Raw genomic sequence first — 23,946 nt, 5'->3', positions numbered from 1 at the left:
TTTCACTGTTCTCCGTGAACGTCTCCGTGTTAGTCTATTTTTTACCTCCATTTTCTCCCATTATTCTGTTTTACATTCCCCTTTATCGCCTTATGTATGTAACATTTTCTTCTTGTATTAGCTGTCATGTCACTCGGCTGAAGAGCGGTGGATTGTGCCGCTGACAGCCCTCCCCTGCCCATATGGGGCAGGGGAATGAAATCACAATAAAGAAAAAAAAAAAACAGCAGTGAAGACAGTCAGCTCCTGACGATGACGATGGAGGTAATCGTCGAAAGCTCGAAATTTTATCCAGAACTGACGCGGCAAGAATACCGAGAATGTTTTACGTATAAGTGTCGTCGCGAAAAACTTCGTTCCCGTATACTTTCATTTGTCATAAACTACAATTTGTAGGTTTTGTAGTTTTTATTTTTAGATTACATTAATTATTGATAACTCGACAAAGACTTTAGGCCTACTCCATAATTTCATTTATGATATTTGTCCTTGTTTGTGTCTCACAAAATTATGTTGACTTTTTTACTTATTTGAAAAAATATGTCCACACTACTACAAGGAGATCGATACAAACGAAATTATTAATTGCTTGGTTTTATCAAGCACCTTTAATTCAGTAGCTGATATTTCAAAGTAGTCAGCTTGATTTACTGTACTGAGTTCCTTTTCTGATATAACTTTCGAAGTAGTCCTACAAGGAGTCAGTCCTTTCGTACAATGATAATACTACATTTTGGATTTCCGTGTCCCTACATCAGTGCTGTGACATAAACTACTGTGCAGTTCAAAGATTGGAGCTCAACTTCAATTCTTGTATTGTATTATTTATTGATTGTATGTTTTGACGAAGGACTGTTAATTCTGTGGAAGGCCCATATTGCTTTTTCCAGTGTTTTTTTTTCTTTATGAAGTGTAGTATGTGTATCATTTGGTGTGTTAGCGTCTATTTTATAAGTGATTGTTTCAAATGTTTTTAAACTGCTGGAGCTAGTCCTTAGGCACGGGAAGCTGTTGTCTGGATTTATCCTAAAAAAAGACCAACTCCTCCTACCCATGACAACAGGTATCTGACCATGCGTTACCCGAGATCCGCCCCCTATACTTTCGTGAATCAGCTGATCAACCTTCCCTTCCCAGTCCTATTGGGATGTAACTCGTGCCTACTGAAAACCCATCTATTGATAGTCCCGACAGGCACGAGAGCAAATGCGCAGAATCGGCTGTCGTCAGTGCCGTCTCTAATCGCACATTAATCCGTCTGACACCTCCCATTAAGGTGTGGCCGATCGCAGGAGCAGCTGAACAGTATGCTATCTTGATAGATACAACAGCCGTAGTCCAGTCGATTGCACATGCCTACTCTTACCACGATACGTACGCGCAGGCACGCTCGCGGTCAAGTCTCTGGCGGCGACGACAGCACAATAGACAACCGACAGCATTGATTCCGCAAGGACAGCTTTTATTCCCTGTCAGCGGCCTCGCGTGGAGTCGGCTGACGCGGGAATGTGTGTATTGTGCGTAGCGAGGTGAACACTCACGCACCCCCCTTCTGTAGGCTTTTACATTGAAACAAAGGAAGATATCTACCAGTACGCAACGGACAGGTCTGTACACGAGCACGGAGCCAGATCCAGCCACCAATAACATCTCAGTTGGAAAAAGAAAATAAAAACCCAAAATAGTGCGCTTTTATAATGGAATAAAATTAGACAGCAAACTTCCACGAGTGAGCAGAGGCAAAAGTGAAATACGTGCCTTCACGGATACCCTAGAAATTATATACTAGAAAAGTGTTTTTATACTTTCAAGGATTTCCAGAATGATATGTAAATTATGTTGACAACTATTCTAATGATTAACTACTCTGATTAAGAGATATTTTGCAATCCATTCAACAGAATAGTAAAATATGCAGTACAAAAATATAACATATTAAAGGAAATAATGTATGTACCTATTTATGTGTCTGTGCTGGTGAACATTGTGATATAAATCCGTAATCGGTTATTAAAGCAAAGTCGATGGCGTCAACTAGTAACAGACTTTTTGACCCTAACCTAAAGGGATATTACATAAATCATAGCACAACATTACTGATTCCAAAGATACTATACAATCTCCCGAAATCATATTTTACAATTCCTGTACGAAATCCGTATGTTGAATGTTGAAACCTATTACATAGTTAAACTCATCACCCTGTATTACGCTACTATAAATTGAGGATCTGTTACACCTAGGATAATAGTTCTCGGAGAGGGAGGAGGGAGCTACTCATTTGGCCAATTCCAAAATTCTGTCGCGTATTAACGAAAGAAATTACGATGCAATATTGAATTCAGTTAAATGACTATTTTCAAAAGTAACGCTCATTCGACTAACATTAGAGGATAAAAGGTAACGATTTACACATACAAGTTTAACCCAAACGCATCGGGAGAATTAATAAAATATTGATCGTAATAGTAAATTCTCCGTAACTTCCGAAACGTTACAGAATCGCGAGATCTAAGGCTAGTTTTGGAATAAGCACAAAAATTCCTTTAAGGTGAGACATTTTACACATCATTTCGCATCCATTTTAAGTTCAAAATTTAATTTTGTTACCGACCTAGAGGTTAGTAAACGCCACAACATTTACGTATTTGAGTCTGTATTATTTACATTTACGATTGACAACAGCCATACGATTCGTATTGTTTGCGGACGGATAAATCAATTAATAATAAACAAATAAAAGGAAATAAATAACAGTCGAACGGCGAAGACACGATCATTTAAATCATGTCTGAACGATCCGGAAAAGCAGCCTGTGAACACTGAAACACAGAATAATCGTGTCGTACAAATCGTGTATGCGCTGTTAATTTAAATTAGTCCACCTAACGGTGAAGGTATAATCGTTTGAAACACGTATGGGAAAGATCGAAAAATGAGAACGGTTCAGTTACATTCTCGATTAGGGATAATCTAAAATGTTCGCCGTCAAGGTAAAGGGATGTACAGTACGTGTAGCTCGTAGCACAGTGTAGGCCGGCACTCGGTGCGAGGCGTGCCGGGAACGGAGGAACAGGCAGAATCTTTTACTGAACATATCTGACATTGCCAGAATAGAAGAAAGCGATTGCACGTAAATTTAAAAAATGAAAATAGTTGTATGGAAAGTTTTTGTAATGATACATTTGAGACTGGTTTTGTTGTTGCAGCGCGGAGCACGCTGCCGCTGTCGGACGTGCTGGCGGCGCAGTACGTGCACAGCGCCGACCGGTCGCAGTGCTGCGGCCCCGAGGAGCCGAAGAGCCCGTGCGGCAGCGGCGACGCCGGCGCGGCCTCCGGCGCGCACTCCAGCTTCACGCTGCACTACGCGGCGCGCGCGTCGCGCTGCCGCTGGCAGTACCGCTGCGTCACCTTCAACCACACCGACCCCCGCCAAGTCGCCTCCTGGGTCAAGACCATCCGCAACTACCTCGCCGGTACGCCTGTCACGAGGCCGCGTGCTCTGGCCGGGGGGATCGGCATATTATACAAAAATAAATCTGATCGTGCTTACACAACTGGTTTTCGTCCTACGTACAAAGGGTACTAGCGAAGTTTTGCAATATAGCTTTATTTATTTAATTTTTTCGAAGTAAATTCCGCCACATTGGACATACTTCTCGATCCTCCGAAACCGATTCCTAAACCAGTTCTCCCGAGTTTCTGTAGGGAGTAAGGCACACTCGTGGTCCCGAGCCCGCAGAAGGTCCTCGTCACTCTTAAACTGCACTACTTTCGGCCACATTTTCGCGTGCGGCGACAGACCGAAGTTGGAGGAGCGAGATCTGGACTGTTGCTCGAGAGGTTTCTGTCCTGCACCCCGCAAATATTCGGTGAGCTGGAGCGTTGTCGTGATAGAGGAACCGAGTGTCCGTTCTCGATTCCGGTCGCAGGTTTTTCGAAGATTCGATGACTTTGGGCAGTGTACCACTTAGCTGTGACTGTCTTCTGCTCCACAGTTACACTCGATTTGAAAAGCAGCTATCATTTTCCTCTGTACCGATCGGGATTTTCTGACAGCTACTGGTGTGGTCATCTTCGAAGATCCAAACTTTGTGTCGAGTCCTAGTCGGTACGTCATAATAGTACGGTCGAGTGTCTTCACCTGTCACGATATTATTCGCATACTGAGATTGTCCCTTAGAATTTTTTTTAACATCTCCCTGCACCGACTTACCCGTCGCGTCGTTTTCTCTCCCGTCGGTCTATGCGGCACCCGGAGTTCTTTACTTGCAAATAATCGAGCAGAATCGAACGAATTGTCGGTGCATTTAGTCCTACGGAATCCCCTGTCTGATTATACGTCACTCGCCTGTCTCCGTCTAGTATTTTCCTCTCGGCATCGATGTTTTTCTCCGTAACTGACGGTCGTGTCCTTCCCGTCCTCTCGGCGTCCTTAGAGTAAAATTTCCTCTTTACAATTCTCTGTACCACCCGAATATATTTGTACGATGCTGACACCCGTCACCGAGTGCAAAAGTCATTTCTTGGAAGCACTCGTCTACGTTTAAAGCGTGCGCGAAGTTGTACCGCAAAATTGCCCGAATTTAACTTTTGATCACGATCACTTCGAACTGAGCCTGCGCACAGCGACACCGCAACAGTCGGCCTCCTGCGACCTGCAAAACTTGTAAACAAAAGGATACAGTGTCGCGGCAAAACGGCATCTACAGAATGGGGGAATAATTACAAGTGAACCACTGGGATCGGTACTGGACTCGCTCTTATTCTTGTTATACAGGGTGCGTACTGTAATTTGTGGTAGGACTTACATCGTGGGTCAGTACAAACTTTTGACACGTGTTTGCCTGCATACGTGAAGCGTTTGTTTGCCTGCATACGTGAAGCGTTCAGTGAATTCGAAAGTAAAATTCTATGTACCGACTTGACAGAAAATCCTAGGAAGTTCTGGTCTTACGTTAAATCAGTAAGTGGCTCGAAACAGCATATCCAGACACTCCGGGATGATGATGGCATTGAAACAGAGGATGACACGCGTAAAGCTGAAATACTAAACACCTTTTTCCAAAGCTGTTTCACAGAGGAAGACCGCACTGCAGTTCCTTCTCTAAATCCTCGCACAAACGTAAAAATGGCTGACATCGAAATAAGTATCCGAGGAATAGAAAAGCAACTGGAATCATTCAACAGAGGAAAGTCCACTGGACCTGACGGGATACCAATTCGATTCTACACAGAGTACGCGAAAGAACTTGCCCCTTTCTAACACCCGTGTACCGCAAGTCTCTAGAGGAACGGAAGGTTCCAAATGATTGGAAAAGAGCACAGGTAGTCCCAGTCTTCAAGAAGGGTCGTCGAGCAGATGCGCAAAACTATAGACCTATATCTCTGACGTCGATCTGTTGTAGAATTTTAGAACATGTGTTTTGCTCGAGTATCATGTCGTTTTTGGAAACCCAGAATCTACTATGTAGGAATCAACATGGATTCTGGAAACAGCGATCGTGTGAGACCCAACTCGCTTTATTTGTTCATGAGACCCAGAAAATATTAGATACAGGCTCCCAGGTAGATGCTATTTTCCTCGACTTCCGGAAGGCGTTCGATACAGTTCCGCACTGTCGCCTGATAAACAAAGTAAGAGCCTACGGCATATCAGACCAGCTGTGTGGCTGGATTGAAGAGTTTTTAGCAAACAGAACACAGCATGTTATTATCAATGGAGAGACGTCTACAGACGTTAAAGTAACCTCTGGCGTGCCACAGGGGAGTTTTATGGGACCATCGCTTTTCACAATATATATAAATGACCTAGTAGATAGTGTCGAAAGTCCCATGCGGCTTTTCGCGGATGATGCTGTAGTATACAGAGAAGTTGCAGCATTAGAAAATTGTAGCGAAATGCAGGAAGATCTGCAGCGGATAGGCACTTGGTGCAGGGAGTGGCAACTGACCCTAAACATAGACAAATGTAATGTATTGCGAATACATAGAAAGAAGGATCCTTTATTGTATGATTATATGATAGCGGAACAAACACTGGTAGCAGTTACTTCTGTAAAATATCTGGGAGTATGCGTGCGGAACGATTTGAAGTGGAACGATCATATAAAATTAATTGTTGGTAAGGCGGGTACCAGGTTGAGATTCATTGGGAGAGTCCTTAGAAAATGTAGACCATCAACAAAGGAGGTGGCTTACAAAACACTCGTTCGACCTATACTTGAGTATTGCTCATCAGTGTGGGATCCGTACCAGATCGGGTTGACGGAGGAGATAGAGAAGATCCAAAGAAGAGCGGCGCGTTTCGTCACAGGGTTATTTAGTAACCGTGATAGCGTTACGGAGATGTTTAACAAACTCAAGTGGCAGACTCTGCAAGAGAGGCGCTCTGCATCGAGGTGTAGCTTGCTCGCCAGGTTTCGAGAGGGTGCGTTTCTGGATGAGGTATCGAATATATTGCTTCCCCCTACTTATACCTTCCGAGGAGATCACGAATGTAAAATTAGAGAGATTAGAGCGCTCACGGAGGCTTTCAGACAGTCGTTCTTCCCGCGAACCATACGCGACTGGAACAAGAAAGGGAGGTAATGACAGTGGCACGTAAAGTGCCCTCCGCCACACACCGTTGGGTGGCTTGCGGAGTATAAATGTAGATGTAGATACGGACTGATGTCGATTTGTACATCCCTCTACACTGCTCGGTCGATTCTGGCACGAAATGTCTTTACTCGACATCGGTGTGGTCCGTCGTACTCTGTGGCGCTGCTGTATTGTAGCAGCAGTAGACGTACTACACAAATCCGTTCTGTCGGTAGTTCGTAGACTGCAGGCGTTGTTAGGTTTAGGTTAGGTTGCGGTACGGTGGTGAATGCGCGGATAAGCGCCTCCTTTATGGCGCAGCAGATGGCACTGCTCGAGCAGCGAGACGGTGGTATTTGGAAATGTTTCCAAACAGAAGAGTACCAAACCGCGAGCCTTTCTCAGCTGTGGACAGGTGTTCAAAGGGAATGTGGCATTCGTGGTGCACCACGGTTAGGTTGGCGTCAGCTGGATGCGTGAGTGTGGAGGTAATCCTTGAAATGGTAGGTGAAATCCTTCTGTAAGTGGCAGCCGTATAAGCGCCACTCTAGGAGTCCCTCAACCGACGGCACGGCTCCTGCTTCGGAGACGGTAACTCCGCCTATTTCACTCGCAGGAGGTACACGTAGACCACCCTAGACGTCAGAATTTCTGTGAGTGCTTACTCGAGCGCCGTGCCGCTGATCCGCTGTTCGGTTGGTTGGTTGGTTTGTGGGATCAAAGGGACCAGACTGCGACGGTCATCGGTCCCCTGTTCGGTTGTCGGGCACTGTTTACGCGGGTACCGTGAACGCTCGTAACGTGCGTGTGTGGACGTACGACAATCCTCGCGTAACTACAGTACGAAGATATCGACATTATTTTTCAGAGAAAATTTGATGTTGTATAATCGACAATCAGTTACTCAGATGGCACGTTATTCCACAGCACCTGGCAATGTGTATCGACAGTCTTTTGGAATAAGAGTTAAGTGGTCTACTTCATAATGTCCCACTCGCCACACGAACGAACGTACGGTTTATGCCCGATGGTGCTCCTACACATCTCAGTCGGGAGGCAAGAGTATATTTCAGTGTTGCTTATCCCAATAAGTAGTTAGATCGTGGATGACCAGTTGCTCAGCCCGCCAGATCTTCGAATTTTAACCCCTCGGACTTCTTCCTTTGCGGCCGTCTCGAGGAGCTCGTGTACGACGTTGCGATTGAGAATGTAGCACAACTACAGGAGCAAATTGAAAATTGCTGTGCAGGATGAAATGAACGGAGTCTGCAACATTCCGAGAGCGATAAGGCGTCGAACACGTCGCTGTTTTCATCTACGTGGATATAATTTTGAACGTATTCTGGGGTGAATGTGCAGTACGAGGTTGTGTCGAATTTCGAGCCCTTTCGTGTTATTCTACTGCAGAACTCTGAACTAAACAATTTCAGACAAAACTTAATTTAACATTTCAGTCTTAATTTGATGCATTACGTTACACCCATCGAGTGTGCAAGTGTGTCACTAACTTTTGAATCACCCTGTATGCTACAGGTTTGACTCCACAGACAAAATTTTAGAAGTTGTTCGAGGATATTATCTGAGTACCCCCTTCATCTTTGTATCTTTGTCGCACAGAAAATATTTGTCAAATAGCTCAAATGGCAGCAATGGGTCTCGGCATGGGAAGAAACGTGTTACATTCACTCACTCTTGTCGAGAACAGTAACTCGTCGCCCTCGAGCCTGCGTTCTGACTCGTGTTCGTGTCTGACGGCCACCACCCGCTGCCGCCGCCGCGCCTCCCTCTCGGACACAAATCTGCCGCTAGTCGGCTGCGTGCGCCATCTCATTAACTTAAGCTTACCTTTATTTACAGTAGGTGTTCAAAATGACGTCCCTTTGTGGTACGAGCAGTCTGACATCTCCTCAACACATTAACAAAATCTCGAATTTCGGCTGTCGAAATCTGGGAAATGACTAGCCGAACCCTGTCTTCCATCTCTTCGAGAGTGTGCAGATTGGTTGCATGCACCTTGTCTTTTAAAATTCCCCAAATATAAAAATCACACGGATTTAGATCTGGCGAATGAGGAGCCCAGTCAACTATCCTATCATCAAAAAAACTTCGTATTGCTGTCATAGAAACATTGCCGATTTGTGGTTTTGCATTGTTCTGCATGAAATAACCGTACATCTTTTCGTTAGATGTTAGTTCTCGTAAAAAAGGATGCAGTATATTGTTCACATACCTGTTCAGTATCTTGTCGATGTAATTGGTGAGGATTTTCGGAGCTCTGACGTCGATTGTTCTCAGAATTTACTTATCCTGACAAATGTGGCCGTGCTTTGTCAGAAAAAAAGCGTCTCGGGATCAAAATCTCCATCGTGCACAGATTGTACAGCCAGTTGCAATAATTATGTCGAGCAACAGTATCTAAGTTCCTCAGTCGATGCACTACCGTTGTATTCTATGGTTTCAATTTCGATTTGTGCAAGGTCTACGAACAGATGCTCTTGACATACCAGTCTGAAGTGCCAAACTGCACAGAGGTTGTCTCGGACTTCTTTCTCGGGCCTCCCCTATCTCGTATAATTTATTTTCGTTTAAAACAATAGGTTCCGTAGGCCTTCGTTTTCCCCTATCTCGTGTAATTTATTTTCGGTTAAAACACTTGGTTCTATAGGCCTCCATTTGTGTAACACAGATCCGGCCTCTGGAAATTTCTTCACTAAACGGCGTAGCGTCTAATCGTCGGGAACGTGCACACCGGGAAATTTTCGTTCGAATTCCAGCTGATGTTCCATGTACGATTCTGTTTTTGCACAGTTTAACGTGAGAAACACTTGTCGATCCTTCGCGTATACTGTACCGATTGGAAACTGGACAGGAAACTCGAAACGAAACACTCGAATACTCAGTTGCACAGTAGAAGACACACACACGGTGTTCCTGTCGAGGACCTGTCCCGGCAAGATACGGGCAGGGAAAGCCCTGTACTCAGTGCAGTTGCAGTAATGACATCTAGCAACAATATTTGAAGCGATTAAACTTGGCCAGCTGTCGTGGCCGAGCGGTTCTAGGCACTTCAGTCTGGAACCGTGCGACCGCTACGGTCGCAAGTTCGAATCCTACCTCAGATGTGGATGTGTGTGATGTCCTTAGGTTAGTTAAGTTTAAGTAGTTCTAAGCTCTAGGGGTCTGATGACCTCAGATGTTAAGTCCCATAGTGCTCAGAGCCATTTGAACCATTTTTTGATGAAACTTGACAACAAAACTCAAAAGAAAACACCAGTACACTCAGTCGCACAGTGTACGGGGCACACACAAAGTATCGGTGTCTGAGAACTGTGCGTAGCAATAACAGAAAGGCGCAGCGGCAACAGCGAGCAAACGCGTTGTGTGACAGACGGGCCCCTCGTGGGCGTCTTTCGTGAGACACCTTGTATATTAACAGTGATACAAGTGTACGGATAGGTTTATGGAAAAATAGTTGGCCAAAATGCATCCCTGTTTGGGTGCACTGAATGCAATAGAAGAGTGGTGCAGCACACTATACTGGCTGACTTTGCAGTGACTGCAACCACACACACTGCTTTTGCACCTGAGGCATATTGAATTACCCTGTATTTTGTGTTTTACAGTTTGGTAATGACTTATTAAAGATTTTTTTCACTGTTGTGAAGGTATTTTCACAGAAAAAAGTAATTTTGGTGCCATAATCTATTACTCAGTAATGAGCCTCCACAGACCATGGGTCCCTTATACCAAAATACTTTGAAAATATCCCTAAACCGCCTTTGAAATGGTGTTGATTTTTAAATGATCTGCTATTGTATATCTGAGAAGCAGAAACAATCCTCTTTGCACTTTACTGAGTATTATAACAACGTACAATGAAGAAACCTCAACACCTCAAAATTTAATGAAATTTTCTTGAAAATTAATAACTCGCTCCCTGCAAAGGGACTATCACTTAACTTAGATAGATTTAAAAATGCATTTTGTACTGCACAAGGCCTGACCACACCCATCAGAAGAATTACTAAATGAAAGAGAATGTTCCAAATTATTCAATGTTTATATTGATACAAACCTGAACTGCGAATCACATTTTACAGATATTCTTAAAAGTCTAGGCTCTGCAACTATAGCTATATGGTTATCAGATTTTTGAGATGAAAATGTAAAAAATTGATTTTCTTTCTCTTCTTGTTCACTAATGTCTTATGTCATCATATTCTAGGGTATATCATCATTGAGGAAGAATGTATTTGTTGCACAAAATCACATAATAAGTATAATAGGTGGTGTTTACTCTAGAGCCTCTTGTAGACAGTTTTTCAATAGGTGGGCATCCTGACAACAGCTGCACAGTATATTTACTCCATTATGATCTTTGTTGTCAACAATCAATCACAGATCAAAAGCATTAGGAACTAGAAGGAGAAATGTCTTACACTATTTTTCACTCAGCCTTAGTGTGGCACAGAAAGGAGTGAGGTATTCAGCTATAAGGGATTTGAACATAGTTATGTGTAAATCTCTGCATGGAAAAAAAGAGTTGCTTGAGACAGACTTGTAAATGGTCAGTGAGATCACTGTGAGAGGTCTCAGTTACTATCCACAGAACATGCAAATAACTATACTAATAATGATAGCGCTGTTCTTCATTGAAACCTGCCAAAGTGCAATATAATATTGATTAAATAGGTACCTAGGTGATGCATTTCACCATTGAAGGAGGTGATAAGTCATCCAACCCACTGCAAAAACTCTCAATTTTAATTACACTTCTATTTCTTAATTTGCTATCAGATGTAAGGAAGAACTACAATATTATGAAAAGTATAGGTTGCTACTCACCATATAGCAGAGATCCTGAGTCACAGATAAGCACAACAGAAAGACCATCAAACAAGTAAGCTTTTGACCAAAAAGCCCTTCATCAGAATTAGACACACACACTTATGCAAACGCAACAGCCGAAATCTTACTTGTTTGACAGTCATTTGTTATGCCTATCTGTGACTCAACACGTCTGCAATATGGTGAGTACTGATCTATCCTTTTCATAATATTGTCATTATTCCAGCCTGGATTTTCTAAGAAATAATTATATCATTGAGTTCTCATTGAGTATGGCACTTTCCCTTTGGTATTTGTGACTTTGTTTTCAATGGTTTTCATTGTTCACTAAACTGATTTTTGTGACATATATTTAATAACTGGAAACAGAGAGAGTATAGAAGATGAATTTCAAAAAATTAGCAATAGACAAGTTTTATAAAATCGAGGGAATGCATCTGTTCACTTTTTGTGGTGAGTGCTTTATATGTTGGTGTAGTTATTTTTCACCACAATGTGCTCACAAACTTAATTGTATCTTTTTTTATAGTTCAGTTGTAACTTCTGCAATACCAGAGAAATCTGGCACAAAATTGTAATTAATTCCATACTTAGTTTTAATGTACCATCTAACATTAAATACCAAATTTCAATGATAGTTTTTATTACCAGATACAGAATATATTATTTTTTGTTTTCTGTGTGAATAATTGTGTCAAATACAAGAAAAATTAGAGTTTTTGTGCAATTTGCACATTACAAAATATTATTCAAGTTGAAACTTCCTGGCAGATTAAAACTGTGTGCCCGACCGAGACTCGAACTCGGGTCCCGAGTTCGAGTCTCGGTCGGGCACACAATTTTAATCTGCCAGGAAGTTTCATATCAGCGCACACTCCACTGCAGAGTGAAAATCTCATTCTGGAAACATCCCCCAGGCTGTGGCTAAGCCATGTCTCCGCTATATCCTTTCTTTCAGGAGTGCTAGTTCTGCAAGGTTCGCAGGAGAACTTCTGTAAAGTTTGGAAGGTAGGAGACGAGATACTGGCAGAAGTAAAGCTGTGGGTACCGGGCGTGAGTCGTGCTTCGGTAGCTCAGTTGGTAGAGCACTTGCCCGCGAAAGGCAAAGGTCCCAAGTTCGAGTCTCGGTCGGGCACACAGTTTTAATCTGCCAGGAAGTTTCATATCAGCGCACACTCCGCTGCAGAGTGAAAATCTCATTCTGGATTATTCAAGTTACTTGAATGCTAATTATCAAGCAGTATCCACTTTTTGTTGTAAATTTCAGCATTTTGTACAGCACAGTCTTGAAAGAGCTAAGACTTGTTACTAGTCCCAAGCCCTAAAAAGAAGTTATCATATGGCCTCCACTCCATGCTGTACAACAAAATATTGACCATGTTTTGATTTAGAGAGAATCATTATCTTTATATTCACTCTGTGTTCTCTCACTCTCCAATATCAATAAATGACTAGAATGTCTCTCTCTTGAAAGAAGTCATTTTTCCTGTTTCAGGCTTCTTTTAATTTGGCACAAACATTTTATTTCATAAGTTAGCCATAAAGGTCAATTCTGCCTGTTTTGCAGTTAGAAATCTTTGTCATTATGTTGCTTACAGATGAGATTCCTTGCATGGGCTACTTTGCACACTGTCACTCTGTACTGTCCTTTGGCATAATCGTCTGGGGAATTGCAACTAAGGTCAAAGAAATATATTTATTCTACAGCTGCATGCCGTAACAATATTGTGTACAGTTGATAACTGAACAGCTTGTAGAAGCCTCTACAGGGACATAAGAATTCTTATATTTGCATGTCAGTATGTTTATGCACTAATGGTAATTGCGGTTAGCAACAAGAGTGAATTAAGAGTGAGTTGTACAGTTCACAACCACAATGTTAGAAGTAAAAATAATTCCCATATAACTACAAATCCTTGTCTAGATTTCAGAAACAGTTTTATATTCTGGTACAAAAGCATTTAACAGGTTGCCAGTACACATTAAGTAGAAAACTAAAAATCCCTAGATATTGAAAGATATAGTAAGAGTACCGTGTTAGCCACTTCTTGTACAATTTATCACAATATTGGGGCTCAGGGACGTATATTCAATTTCATTCTAATGCTGATTAAACAGGTTTTGAGATTGTTCTATGGAAAATTACATAAATGCATTGTTTGAAGTAACAGATGAAAACAGCAGTTGAAATTGTAAGAGGAGGAGTGGCAGTGGCTTTTTTGAGTAGCTGCATTTTTTCATATTCATAAAGTAATCTAGACATAATTTATATGATTATCGATACATGTAGTTATCACTAGTCACAGTTTGTTGTTGTCCTCAGTAGATCGCTTCCTTCGTGATGGGGTTTACAGCACATAATGTGTGAATGAATTCTGTTAGTTTATTGTAACTAGAAAACCCTTCTGTTGGTCCATGTCTGTGTAAAACAATATGGTATTGTGGGTCAGCCTCGATGCTAAACATTTTTGTTTAACTTCTTCCCCAAACTAGATTCAGCACAGTATTGCCATCATCAGTGGGTTTCTTTATTCTAAAAATGTAAAAGTTAGCATTTTTACAAAACGTTATTAAATGTGTGCTTTTTGGTTCCAGATACTGTACTATGTGAATAGTTTTATAATACTTTTTTACTTTAGAATCTTTGCATAATTTTTATGTTTTTTGTCATGTTTTGGCTTACATCATGTTGTCTATATCACACACAGATTTTGTTACAAATGTCAGTGTTATTACTGCTGGAATTTATGGTATATTTCACCCCCTTGGTCATTATCACCAACATCACACACAGATTTCGTTATGTGCTTCCATATGTTAGTATGTCTTGACCCATACAGCACATGGAATGTATCAACAAGTAATGGCAGCCTAAATTAGCATCTGATGATGTACGCACTCAGGTGTGAGATTCTATATCTAGAATGTAAAATTGCAATCTACATGCAGGTTTGGTAACTGTACCAGCAGATGCAGTACATTGAAATAGTTCAGCATACATTTTTAAATAAAAGCACACATAGTGTGCTCAACATCTTTAAATTAAAAGTCATGGTAATTTGTGAGCTCAGTAACAGAATTGTATTGTCAAATGTATAAAATATTGATCTGTTACCTACCTTGAAGACATTACTGCTATTTTCCTGAAAGACATTGAACATGCTGTGTATATTCTGGCATTTAGACATATGCTGACATACATTAATGTAAAATGGAAAGTTCCAGATTGGAATATCAACAGCATAAGAAAAAGATAGATTCCTGCTCACCATAAAGATGACATGTTGAGTTGTAATTGTCTTTTTGTTGTGCATGTCTGCGACTCTACATGTCATCTTTATGGTGAGTAGCAATCTATCTTTTCCTTATATTGTTGATAAATTAAAGCACTGTTTACAAAAAGGGTCATCAAACAACTTTTATTTATTTATTTATTATGATCCCAATGATCACATTTGTGATATAGGATTTGTCAGGATACTTTTCAACAACTATATAATGTCTTTACAAAAAAATTTCTATGCTGAATTCATATGAATTTATCTTATGTTTAATACAATATACAACTAATAAGTGTTTTTATAACATAATTTCTTATGTGCTTGACAGACCTATTCCTTGATGATGTGATTTCATTTGTCACATTTATGATATCATATATTCTTACACAGTTGAACAGAGCTAGTCACTTATACTGTAGTGACATTTGTTAAGCATGTGGTTCTTAATCATCTTATGTGCTTGACAGACGTATTCATTGATGTAATTTCATTTGTCACATTAATTTAAACATATATTCTTATGCAGTTGCACAGAGATATTCACTTATGCTGTAATAACATTTGTCAAGTATATGGTTCTTTATATTCTAATACAGTTGAGCATAGAAATTCACTTACACTGTAATAACATTTGTCAACATGTGATTCTTGAACTCACTCTATTTGTCCATGAGATTCAGAGCACCTTGGTCATTGGATACCACTTTAATGCCGTGGTCCTTGACTTTTTGAAAGCATTTGGTGCAGTGCCACACTGTCACTTAGCAAACAAAATATTACCTTACAGAGAAAGAGTAAAAGACCACATTTGTGACTGGCTTCAGGGCTTTCTGGCAGATAGAAATCAACATGCCACCCTTAAACGGAAAATATCAGGAAATGTAAAAGTAAATGTGTGAGTATCCTAGGGGGGGGGGGGGGTGTTGTAGGGCTATTACTGATTATAATGTATAGAAATGGTCAATTGGATATTAATCATAGTTATGTAAGGGTGTCGTGTGTGGAAATATACAATGCTACAGAACTGAAACAAAATGCAGTAAGATCTGCAGAAGTTGATGAATGGTGGATAGACTGACAGTTACCCCAGAAAGTAAATAAATGTAATGTATATCACATGAATAGGTGGAGAGCTCCAGTATTATTTGACTGTAGTATTGGCTACAAATTACTGGAAACAGTAAAAAAACATAAAATACCTGGGAATAATCACCTTGAATGACCTACAGTGTAATGACAACATAAAGTTGAGTACACTACCTTTGGAGATAAGAGAAGCAGCTGTATAAATGTAAAGAGATCAGATGGCAGGCCAGTACTAAGAAAAGGAGAAGACAGAAAGATGGAAGAAATACATAGAAGGGCTACACAAAGGAAATAAACTTGAAATCAGTGTTATGGAAAGTGAAGTGGAATTAGTGGATGAGATGAGAGAAGTGATGTTGCAAAAAGAATGTGACAAGACACTGAAAGACCTCCATCAGAATGACTGATATCCGTGGGAGAATCAGCCATGAGAAAACAATTCCAACTGACATGTGAGATATTGTGAGACTGAGATTCCAAACTGAGATTCATCAGAGGAATCTCAAGGAAATCTAAATTATAAATGAAAGACTATTGAGTCTTGAGCATTGCTCATTAGTCTGGACCTTTTACTTAACAGGAGAGAGATAGAGAGAGGGAGATAGAGATAGAGAGAGAGAGATAGATAGAGAGAGAGAGAGAGAGAGGGAGGGAGGGAGGGAAGACCCAATGAAGAGTGGCACATTTCATCAAAGGTTATTTAATCGAGTGCAGATGGTACAAAGAGGGAGCTGTGCATCAAGGAGAAGTTTACTTTTAAAACTTGAACAGTGTATGCACCAAGATGACTCCAAAAACATATTACTGCCTCCCATACATTTTTTGTGGCATGATCATGATGAGGAAGGCAGAAAAATGAGAATTCATATGGAGGTTCACCAGATGTCATTCTATACACACACAGCATTCATGAATGGAACATGAAAGGTGGGAAATGATAATGGTACCAGAAGTACCCACCACCACACATTATAAAGTGGCTTGCGGAGTATATATGTAGTTGTAGATATGTTAATATATGAATATTGTTATACTTGTTTTAAGCATCTTTACATTTCATTATATGATGTTAGTGACAGTGGACATTATTGTGTTTTACGAGGGTCGTTCGATAAGTAATGCCCCACATTTTTTTCTCAGAATTTGGTGACAATATACATCAATATATCTTCTCCATGTCCTATTTTTCTACATCATGTTCTATGGCCGTATGGCAACATTGTGGAAGAGTATGTATTCCCTGCTGGTAAAAGCTTTGTCCTTTTTGGCGTAGCCATGTTTTCACATCATGACTGACATTCTCATCATCTTCAAAGTGTGTTCCCATAGAGAATTGAGTTGTGATGCACAGGTCAGCACAAATAATGGCATCCACATGATTCAGCATGTCTGGAGCAGTGGCTGTGACAGGACGTCCCGAGTGTGGCTGATCATGGAGCTCTGTTCCCACATTTCCTGAGGCTGTAACTCTCTTTACACATCATCCAACTGTACTCCTATCAACTGCAGCATTGCCACACACTGCACACAAACATTTACAGATGTTCACCACGGTTTCTTTTTCTGCGTACAAGAATTAAATAACAGCGTGTTGCTTGTAATGTGAGTCATATGTAGATGCCATTTTGATGCTGTGCTATGGCTCTGCCATCTGCCAGAATGGTTTCAAACTTCACTGGCACACAGAACAAACATAAAATGTGAGTCAACAACAAGGACGTTTGTCTATGTATATTAATGGCTTTAAAAAAAAAAAAAAATTGTGGGGCATTACTTATTTGCACGATCTTCATACTTTTCGCCATGATGAGCTTACTGAAACAAAATTCCAGAGTTGATCATCAGTATCATCAGACTGGAGACATGAATTATTATTACTGATGAGAATTACCTATTACAATCAAAATAAAATCCACATAAGGTACTTGCTGTAGGACAGTGACATCTTAAAAACCTGATTTCTACATGTTACAGAGGAACTTATGTTGTTTACAGCAGAGTGAAAGCCCTGTGCAAGGGGCTAAAAAGCCAGAACTGTAAGATGTGTGACAGTGTTTCAAGGGCCACAGATCAATGTTATTGTTTAAAGGTGGAGTCTATGTTGTTTAATTTCTGAACAGGCGAATGGGCTTCTGACCTAACTGCATGTCAAGTGCAGCCTTTTCGCTGTGACATGAGGGGGGGTGGGTAGTGAGCCCATCACCCCAGCTGCCTTTTATTTCCAGCAAAGGTCCCCATTATTCAATTCAATAGCAGAGTGAATGGATGTGTGGCTGCCCTGTAGGGACTGGAATGATGAAAAGTCTCCACTTCTACTCAGGATTGAACCAAGGTCTTCCAGGGTTGGAATCTAGTGCCCTACCCACCGGACCATCATGGCCACCTCATTATTGCTTAATATTCTTAAATTGCTACTCCCATCTATGTTTCACATTTATTGAAGATAAGAGTAAAGGACACTGACATGTCACCTGTATTACTTAATATTTTATGTTTTTATCTTCTTGTCATGTAACTAATAGCCTTAAGCAGTTATACCGTGGTATCTTGTAATTGAAGTGGATATTACCACATAAATTTTAATATATTGTTTGGACATAAAACTGGTAACTTGGAAGAATATCCAAATCCATTCTGAAAACTTTTTGCCAATATCCTTGGTACAACAGCAAATAATATGAACTTCAGTTCATACAATTACTGGTACAGAAGTTCATGTTTCCTGCGTAATGAGAATACAGCATGACAGGAATGATTGTTTGGCATGTTTTTACTTCCTATGTAGAAAACATACCTAGCTGCACAGAAAATGAAAAGAAAATTCATGCCTCTTCCTGAACTCATTGTCTCACATGCTTTACACAATTCTGGTTAACGTTGTTATTTGCCACTTTGGAGAATCAATACTGGAAGGGTGTGGTTGTGCATAAATGGTGGTGTGTCAAGAACTGGAATAATAATTCACATATTTTGACTGCATGTTTTTGACACCCATCTTGCATTTAGTTACAAGGTTTTACTTACTGAGAACACTTATTGCAATGCTCACTACTATTTTGTAACTGTTATGTGTGCTTGGTGAATTTAATTTTATAGCAACTAAAAGTGCAGTCATGCATTTCTAAAGTAACAAGAAACTGATATTGCCAATCATCAGTGAATCATACAAAATTTCTGAGATTGTTTAATCCTTGATCAGTTACATTTGTGAAGTATGTGCTGGTGTTTGAAAGAGTGACATAGTGTAGCACTATTTAAATGTGGGAAAACTTAATAGAGAGGAAACTGTGACCATCTTGCTGACTGGTGAGTTAATGCTGATGAAGAAGGTCATGCATGACTATGTAATGTTGGCATCATGGACAATGGACTCATGTACTCATCCACCTCAGACACTCACTTGGCTGTTGTGTGAGTCATGATGTGGTCCTTGTGTTTTAACATCTGAATGATTTGCTCATGGTCACCATGTAGGCCTTACAAAGTGAGTTGCTGTGGGATAATTATGCCATAGGCTGACAGCAACTGTAAAGCAAAAAGAACAAACCAATAAAAGTTCTTGAATGTTCTCTATGGGATAATGTTAGTTTTTTATTAGGTCTAAGAGATGCAGAATGCCTCTGATGTGTTTGAAACCAAAATAAATTGTTCACTGGCAACTGAAATAAAAAAGTTGTGAGAAATTTAAGGAAACTCTAATATCATAAAAACTTTGGTTGGTTTGTCACCAGACTGATAAATTGTGAATGGTTTATTCTCAGAAAACTGATGTGCTTGGCCTGTAATGGCTTGTTGTCTGTACCAAAACTGAATTTTTGGCACATGAATCTAGGATCGAGACTCTGTTATCCCATCCGGCATACTGAGTATGTAGTAAATTAAGCTGCTTATTTGGTTATTTAAAATTGATGAAGTGAACTGTTGCATAATCCATTTTCTCACTGTTTTAATGTTGTTCATCTCATTTATGAAGTGACAATAATAATATATGATACCTGGTCCTCTACCATTGAATTTTCTATTGTTCTTTCTGGCAATACTTTGTCCTTATGAAAAGTACAAGTTTCATTCTAGCTCAGATTCCATGTTAAACTTATTACTTATTAAGGAGTTGCTTCTCAAGGAAAGAGGAGACTAGGGCATAAGGGGGCATACTATCTTCAATAAAACCATTTCAAGTAAAGCTCTATGATGTTTATGTGAACCTTTTGTTTGGTGACCACTTTACTTCTTTTCTACTCACGGGTATGTGCTGTTGCTTGGAAGTTGTATGACTCTGTGATATTTTTAAGACTGGAATGTGATCAGATAATTTTTGCCAACAAATCTACGGACATCCCAATAATATTTGCTCTACTTTCAAGCAGATATATCTACTCCTTAAGGGTGTATATTATGATAAGCTGTTAAGGTAAAAATATATTACCTGCTCATACTTTTGATGGTGCATTACAGTTCAGAGGTTTGGCATTGGTAATGTACCACCACCTGAGATAGGGGCAAGACATAATAAAGAAGCAGGATATAATAAAGAAGGATTAAAATCATTTGTGGTGATGGCCCAGTTTCCCTCCACATTTTCATTTATTTGTTAGGATGTGAAAATTCTGAATTGTCTCTCTTGCCTTGGCAGACAATTTATTTAATGACACATTTGGAGTAACACTCATCCAAATCATTGCAAAGTAATTCTTCAAATATATCCTAGCACCACTGGAAATGTGAAATCATAATAGCCCAGTGATGTGTATTAAACATATTGCAACATACTTGATATTGGGATACTGTGAAATCACTGACTGTAAGGTTTGATTATGCTTTAATGCCTATTTGATGTGATTGTCGTTAGACAGAGTAGTACCAGCTGCAGGGGGAATGAATCATCTGCAGCCTTTTTGAGGGAAGGAGATTGGCTTTTGCCTGCAACCCAAACACAAATTACTGTTACTAAATAACTAATTGACAAGTTATTTTCCCCATTGTTTTCTTTATGTGGAGTTTTGATCAAAATCAAGTAGTGTTATTCATTCATTTGTAATAAGAAATGGGTGTAGTTTAAATAGGTTTCATCTGTGCTGTGCATTTTGCTATGACACAGACTAGAATTTGTTTCCTGAGTTGCACAATAGTTTTCGATAATATACATTTTCAGACATAGGAGCAGCGTAAGTGTTGTTAAGCTCTTCCAGAGCCAGCAATGATAAAAATTAATTGCAGAATTATATTGGTTGCCAAACATATACTTGAAATTTTGGAAAATCTCATTGTAAAAAGAGGTGCACTGCATATTGTGAATTAGGTAACATAACTCATGTTTATTTATTTCTAATTAGTCTGTACGTTATGATACCTGGTTACTTTATTTTCACAAAACAAGAAAAAACAGACAATTTGGAAACTGGAAATGAGGATATGGCTTTGAACTCTATGCCAATATTGGTTTTTGACGTTTATGATTTTAGCCTTCAGTCGTTAAGGCACTAATATAAAATGTAGAAGAAGGTTATAAGATTTTATTGCTCTTCATATGAATTTCTTTGAGTAAAACTAGATAAGTACTTTATGGCTCATCACTTCTGAAAACTGTGATTGAATTGACAGAAATATATGAAAATAATCCATAAATGTCAAACACTCAGGCCCAAATCTTCTGCTGTCAACTGGGATGAAAGAAAGATTAAACATGAAATCTGAAAAGTGAACTAGGGTCTCAGTAAATCATTTAGAGATCTCATGGTGTACACTTTATAAAAGTTGTCAAATGTAATTGCTATTAATAAAAGTCTGACATCCTGTATTTTAGGCAGGATTATTGTGATTGATGAGGAGCTATTGATTTCCAGGAGAGGGACACAATTCATTCATTATTGCAAAGCTTTCTATACAAGCACAAGTAAAATGCTAAAATCAGGCACTCTCGCTCCCTTGTATGCAGCGATCTGATGCCCACGACTCTATGGAAGAATCTCCGTAGCCTGGGGGTCGGAAAGGCAAAATCGGAAACTACTTTTCATGTGTCAGCTAACGAATTAAATGAATTCTTCTCTGCACCTCTGAATACCCACACGGCTGATAATTACCGTCCACAAGAATCCCCAAACAGGATAACTAACAACGATATCGTCCATCTAACACATGTAACAACAAATACGGCAAGAAAAGCAATAATGAGAATCTCTTCTGATGCAATAGGCAACGACAGTATCGGTATAACCATGATTAAGAATGTTGCTGATATCTTAGTACCTGTCTTAACTGACATATTTAGTTTTTCCCTCGTGAACGGAATATACCCCACTGCGTGGGAAAGAAGCATAATTTGACCCATCCCTAAGATCGAAAACCCGCAACTGCCTAGTGATTACCGACCAATTAGCATACTGCCTGCTGTTTCCAAAGCAGTTGAATATATTGTTCATGACCAAATCACTGAACACTTGCATGAATTCAGCCAATATGACAAATTTCAATCCGGTTTCCGTAAACATCACAGCACAAACACTGCTCTAATTAAAGTAACTGATGACCTGAAATATGCCATCGACAATCGAAAGGCAACAATATTGATGCTGCTGGACTTCAGCAAAGCTTTTGACACTGTTAACTTTGACATATTGCTCAGAAAAATGCAACAGCTTAATTTCTCAGATAGTGCAATGAGATGGTTTGAAAGCTACTTAGAAGACAGACAGCAATGTGTTGTCTGCGTAAATGAAAAATCTTCCTGGAAACATGTTTCCTCAGGAGTGCCACAAGGATCAGTCTTAGGACCACTTTTGTTTCCTTTATATGTCAACAATATTTCGTCGGTTCTGTCCTCCTGTAAATATCATTTCTATGCCGATGACCTCCAGCTCTACCTAAGCGTCAGACCTGAAGATGTAAACACTGCAATCACTCAGATGAATGATGATCTGTCTTCAGTAGTGACATGGGCGAAAAACCTGGGGCTTAAACTAAATGCAAAAAAGACACAAGTAATCTTAATAGCCGATCAGAAATTAATAAGTTCAGATTTCCGCGAACAGCTACCTCCTATTGTGGTCGACGGTACTCCAATACCTTATCAGAAAACAGTTAAGAACTTGGGTGTAACTTTGGATGAGCATCTCAACTGGGTGGAGAATACAGTCGCAGTGTGCCGAAAGACATCTGCTTGTCTCTATGCTCTCAAAAAGTTTTGGAACATATTTCCACAGGACTTGAAACGCCAGCTCGTTCAAGCACTTGTTTTACCAAACCTCTACTATTGTTATGTGACTCAACAAGGCATGAGTAGTGAAAACAAAAGACGGCTAGAACTAACCAGGAATGACTGTGTGCGTTACACCTGCAACATTCGCCGATATGATCATGTTAGTGCTTCATACTCCAAGCTAGGGTGGCTGCGGCCGGACAAATTGCGTGACTACCACACTCTATGTCTAATTCATCGACTCCTCGTCGCGCAAGCACCCCAGTACCTTGCTTCAGAGATTAAAAACCTGTCATGCCATCATAATCAAAACACAAGGTCACTCTTATTTGGTATCCTAACTGTGCCCACTCACAAAACAAAAACTTTTGCAAACTCCTTCTCAGTTCCCGCTGTCCGCCTCTGGAACAAACTGCCCCTTACCTTGCACAAAATTCAATCTCCTGCTGCTTTTAAGAAGAAGTTGAAGCATTTCCTACTGTCATCCTCATAACCTTCTCCACAAAATTAATGTACAAGGCCAATCTTCTCGTCTGTCAAATAGCAAAGCTAGCATCTCCTATCTTGCTCCTGAGATGCCTTCCTCTTCATCTATCTCTATTAGCCACACAATCTTCTTTTCCTTTATATTTCCTTAATTATGTTTCATCATGTCTCTCTATTCTTCTCCTCCCTTCACCATGAGTCTCCCTCATACTCCCTACTGCTAGCACTCCTATCTAAAATCTATCTCTTCAATAATGTCTAATTATAACAGTACTTATGATCTACGAATATAAACTCTATATGTATGTATTTTTCCAGGTGTGCCTTTCTAATTGTTTATTTCACTTTTTGTACTAGATGTAGTTTAACATGCCTACTAAAACATATGAATGTAAAATAAGTAGAATGCCTGATTAGATGTAAGAGAGGGCCTGATGGCCCTAATCTTGCCAGGTTAAATAAATAAAA

The 23,946-nt window shown here is 40.0% G+C and overlaps 1 protein-coding gene across 1 annotated transcript in view; it reads left to right on the top strand.

Annotated features, from left to right (window-relative positions):
• The window catches only part of LOC124721707 (ceramide kinase), a 279,703-nt gene that overhangs the window by 169,732 nt on the left and 86,025 nt on the right, over window positions 1–23,946 (top strand). The window contains exon 2 of the mRNA XM_047246793.1: window positions 3,210–3,476. Coding sequence (XP_047102749.1) covers window positions 3,210–3,476 — 267 coding nt within the window. The remainder of the gene's footprint in view (window positions 1–3,209; window positions 3,477–23,946) is intronic.

The sequence above is a fragment of the Schistocerca piceifrons genome, chromosome X (genome assembly GCF_021461385.2).
Source record: "Schistocerca piceifrons isolate TAMUIC-IGC-003096 chromosome X, iqSchPice1.1, whole genome shotgun sequence".
Taxonomy (NCBI): domain Eukaryota; kingdom Metazoa; phylum Arthropoda; class Insecta; order Orthoptera; family Acrididae; genus Schistocerca; species Schistocerca piceifrons.
The sequence above is the reverse complement of the archived record's forward strand: the minus strand, read 5'-3'. Positions and strand labels throughout refer to the sequence as shown.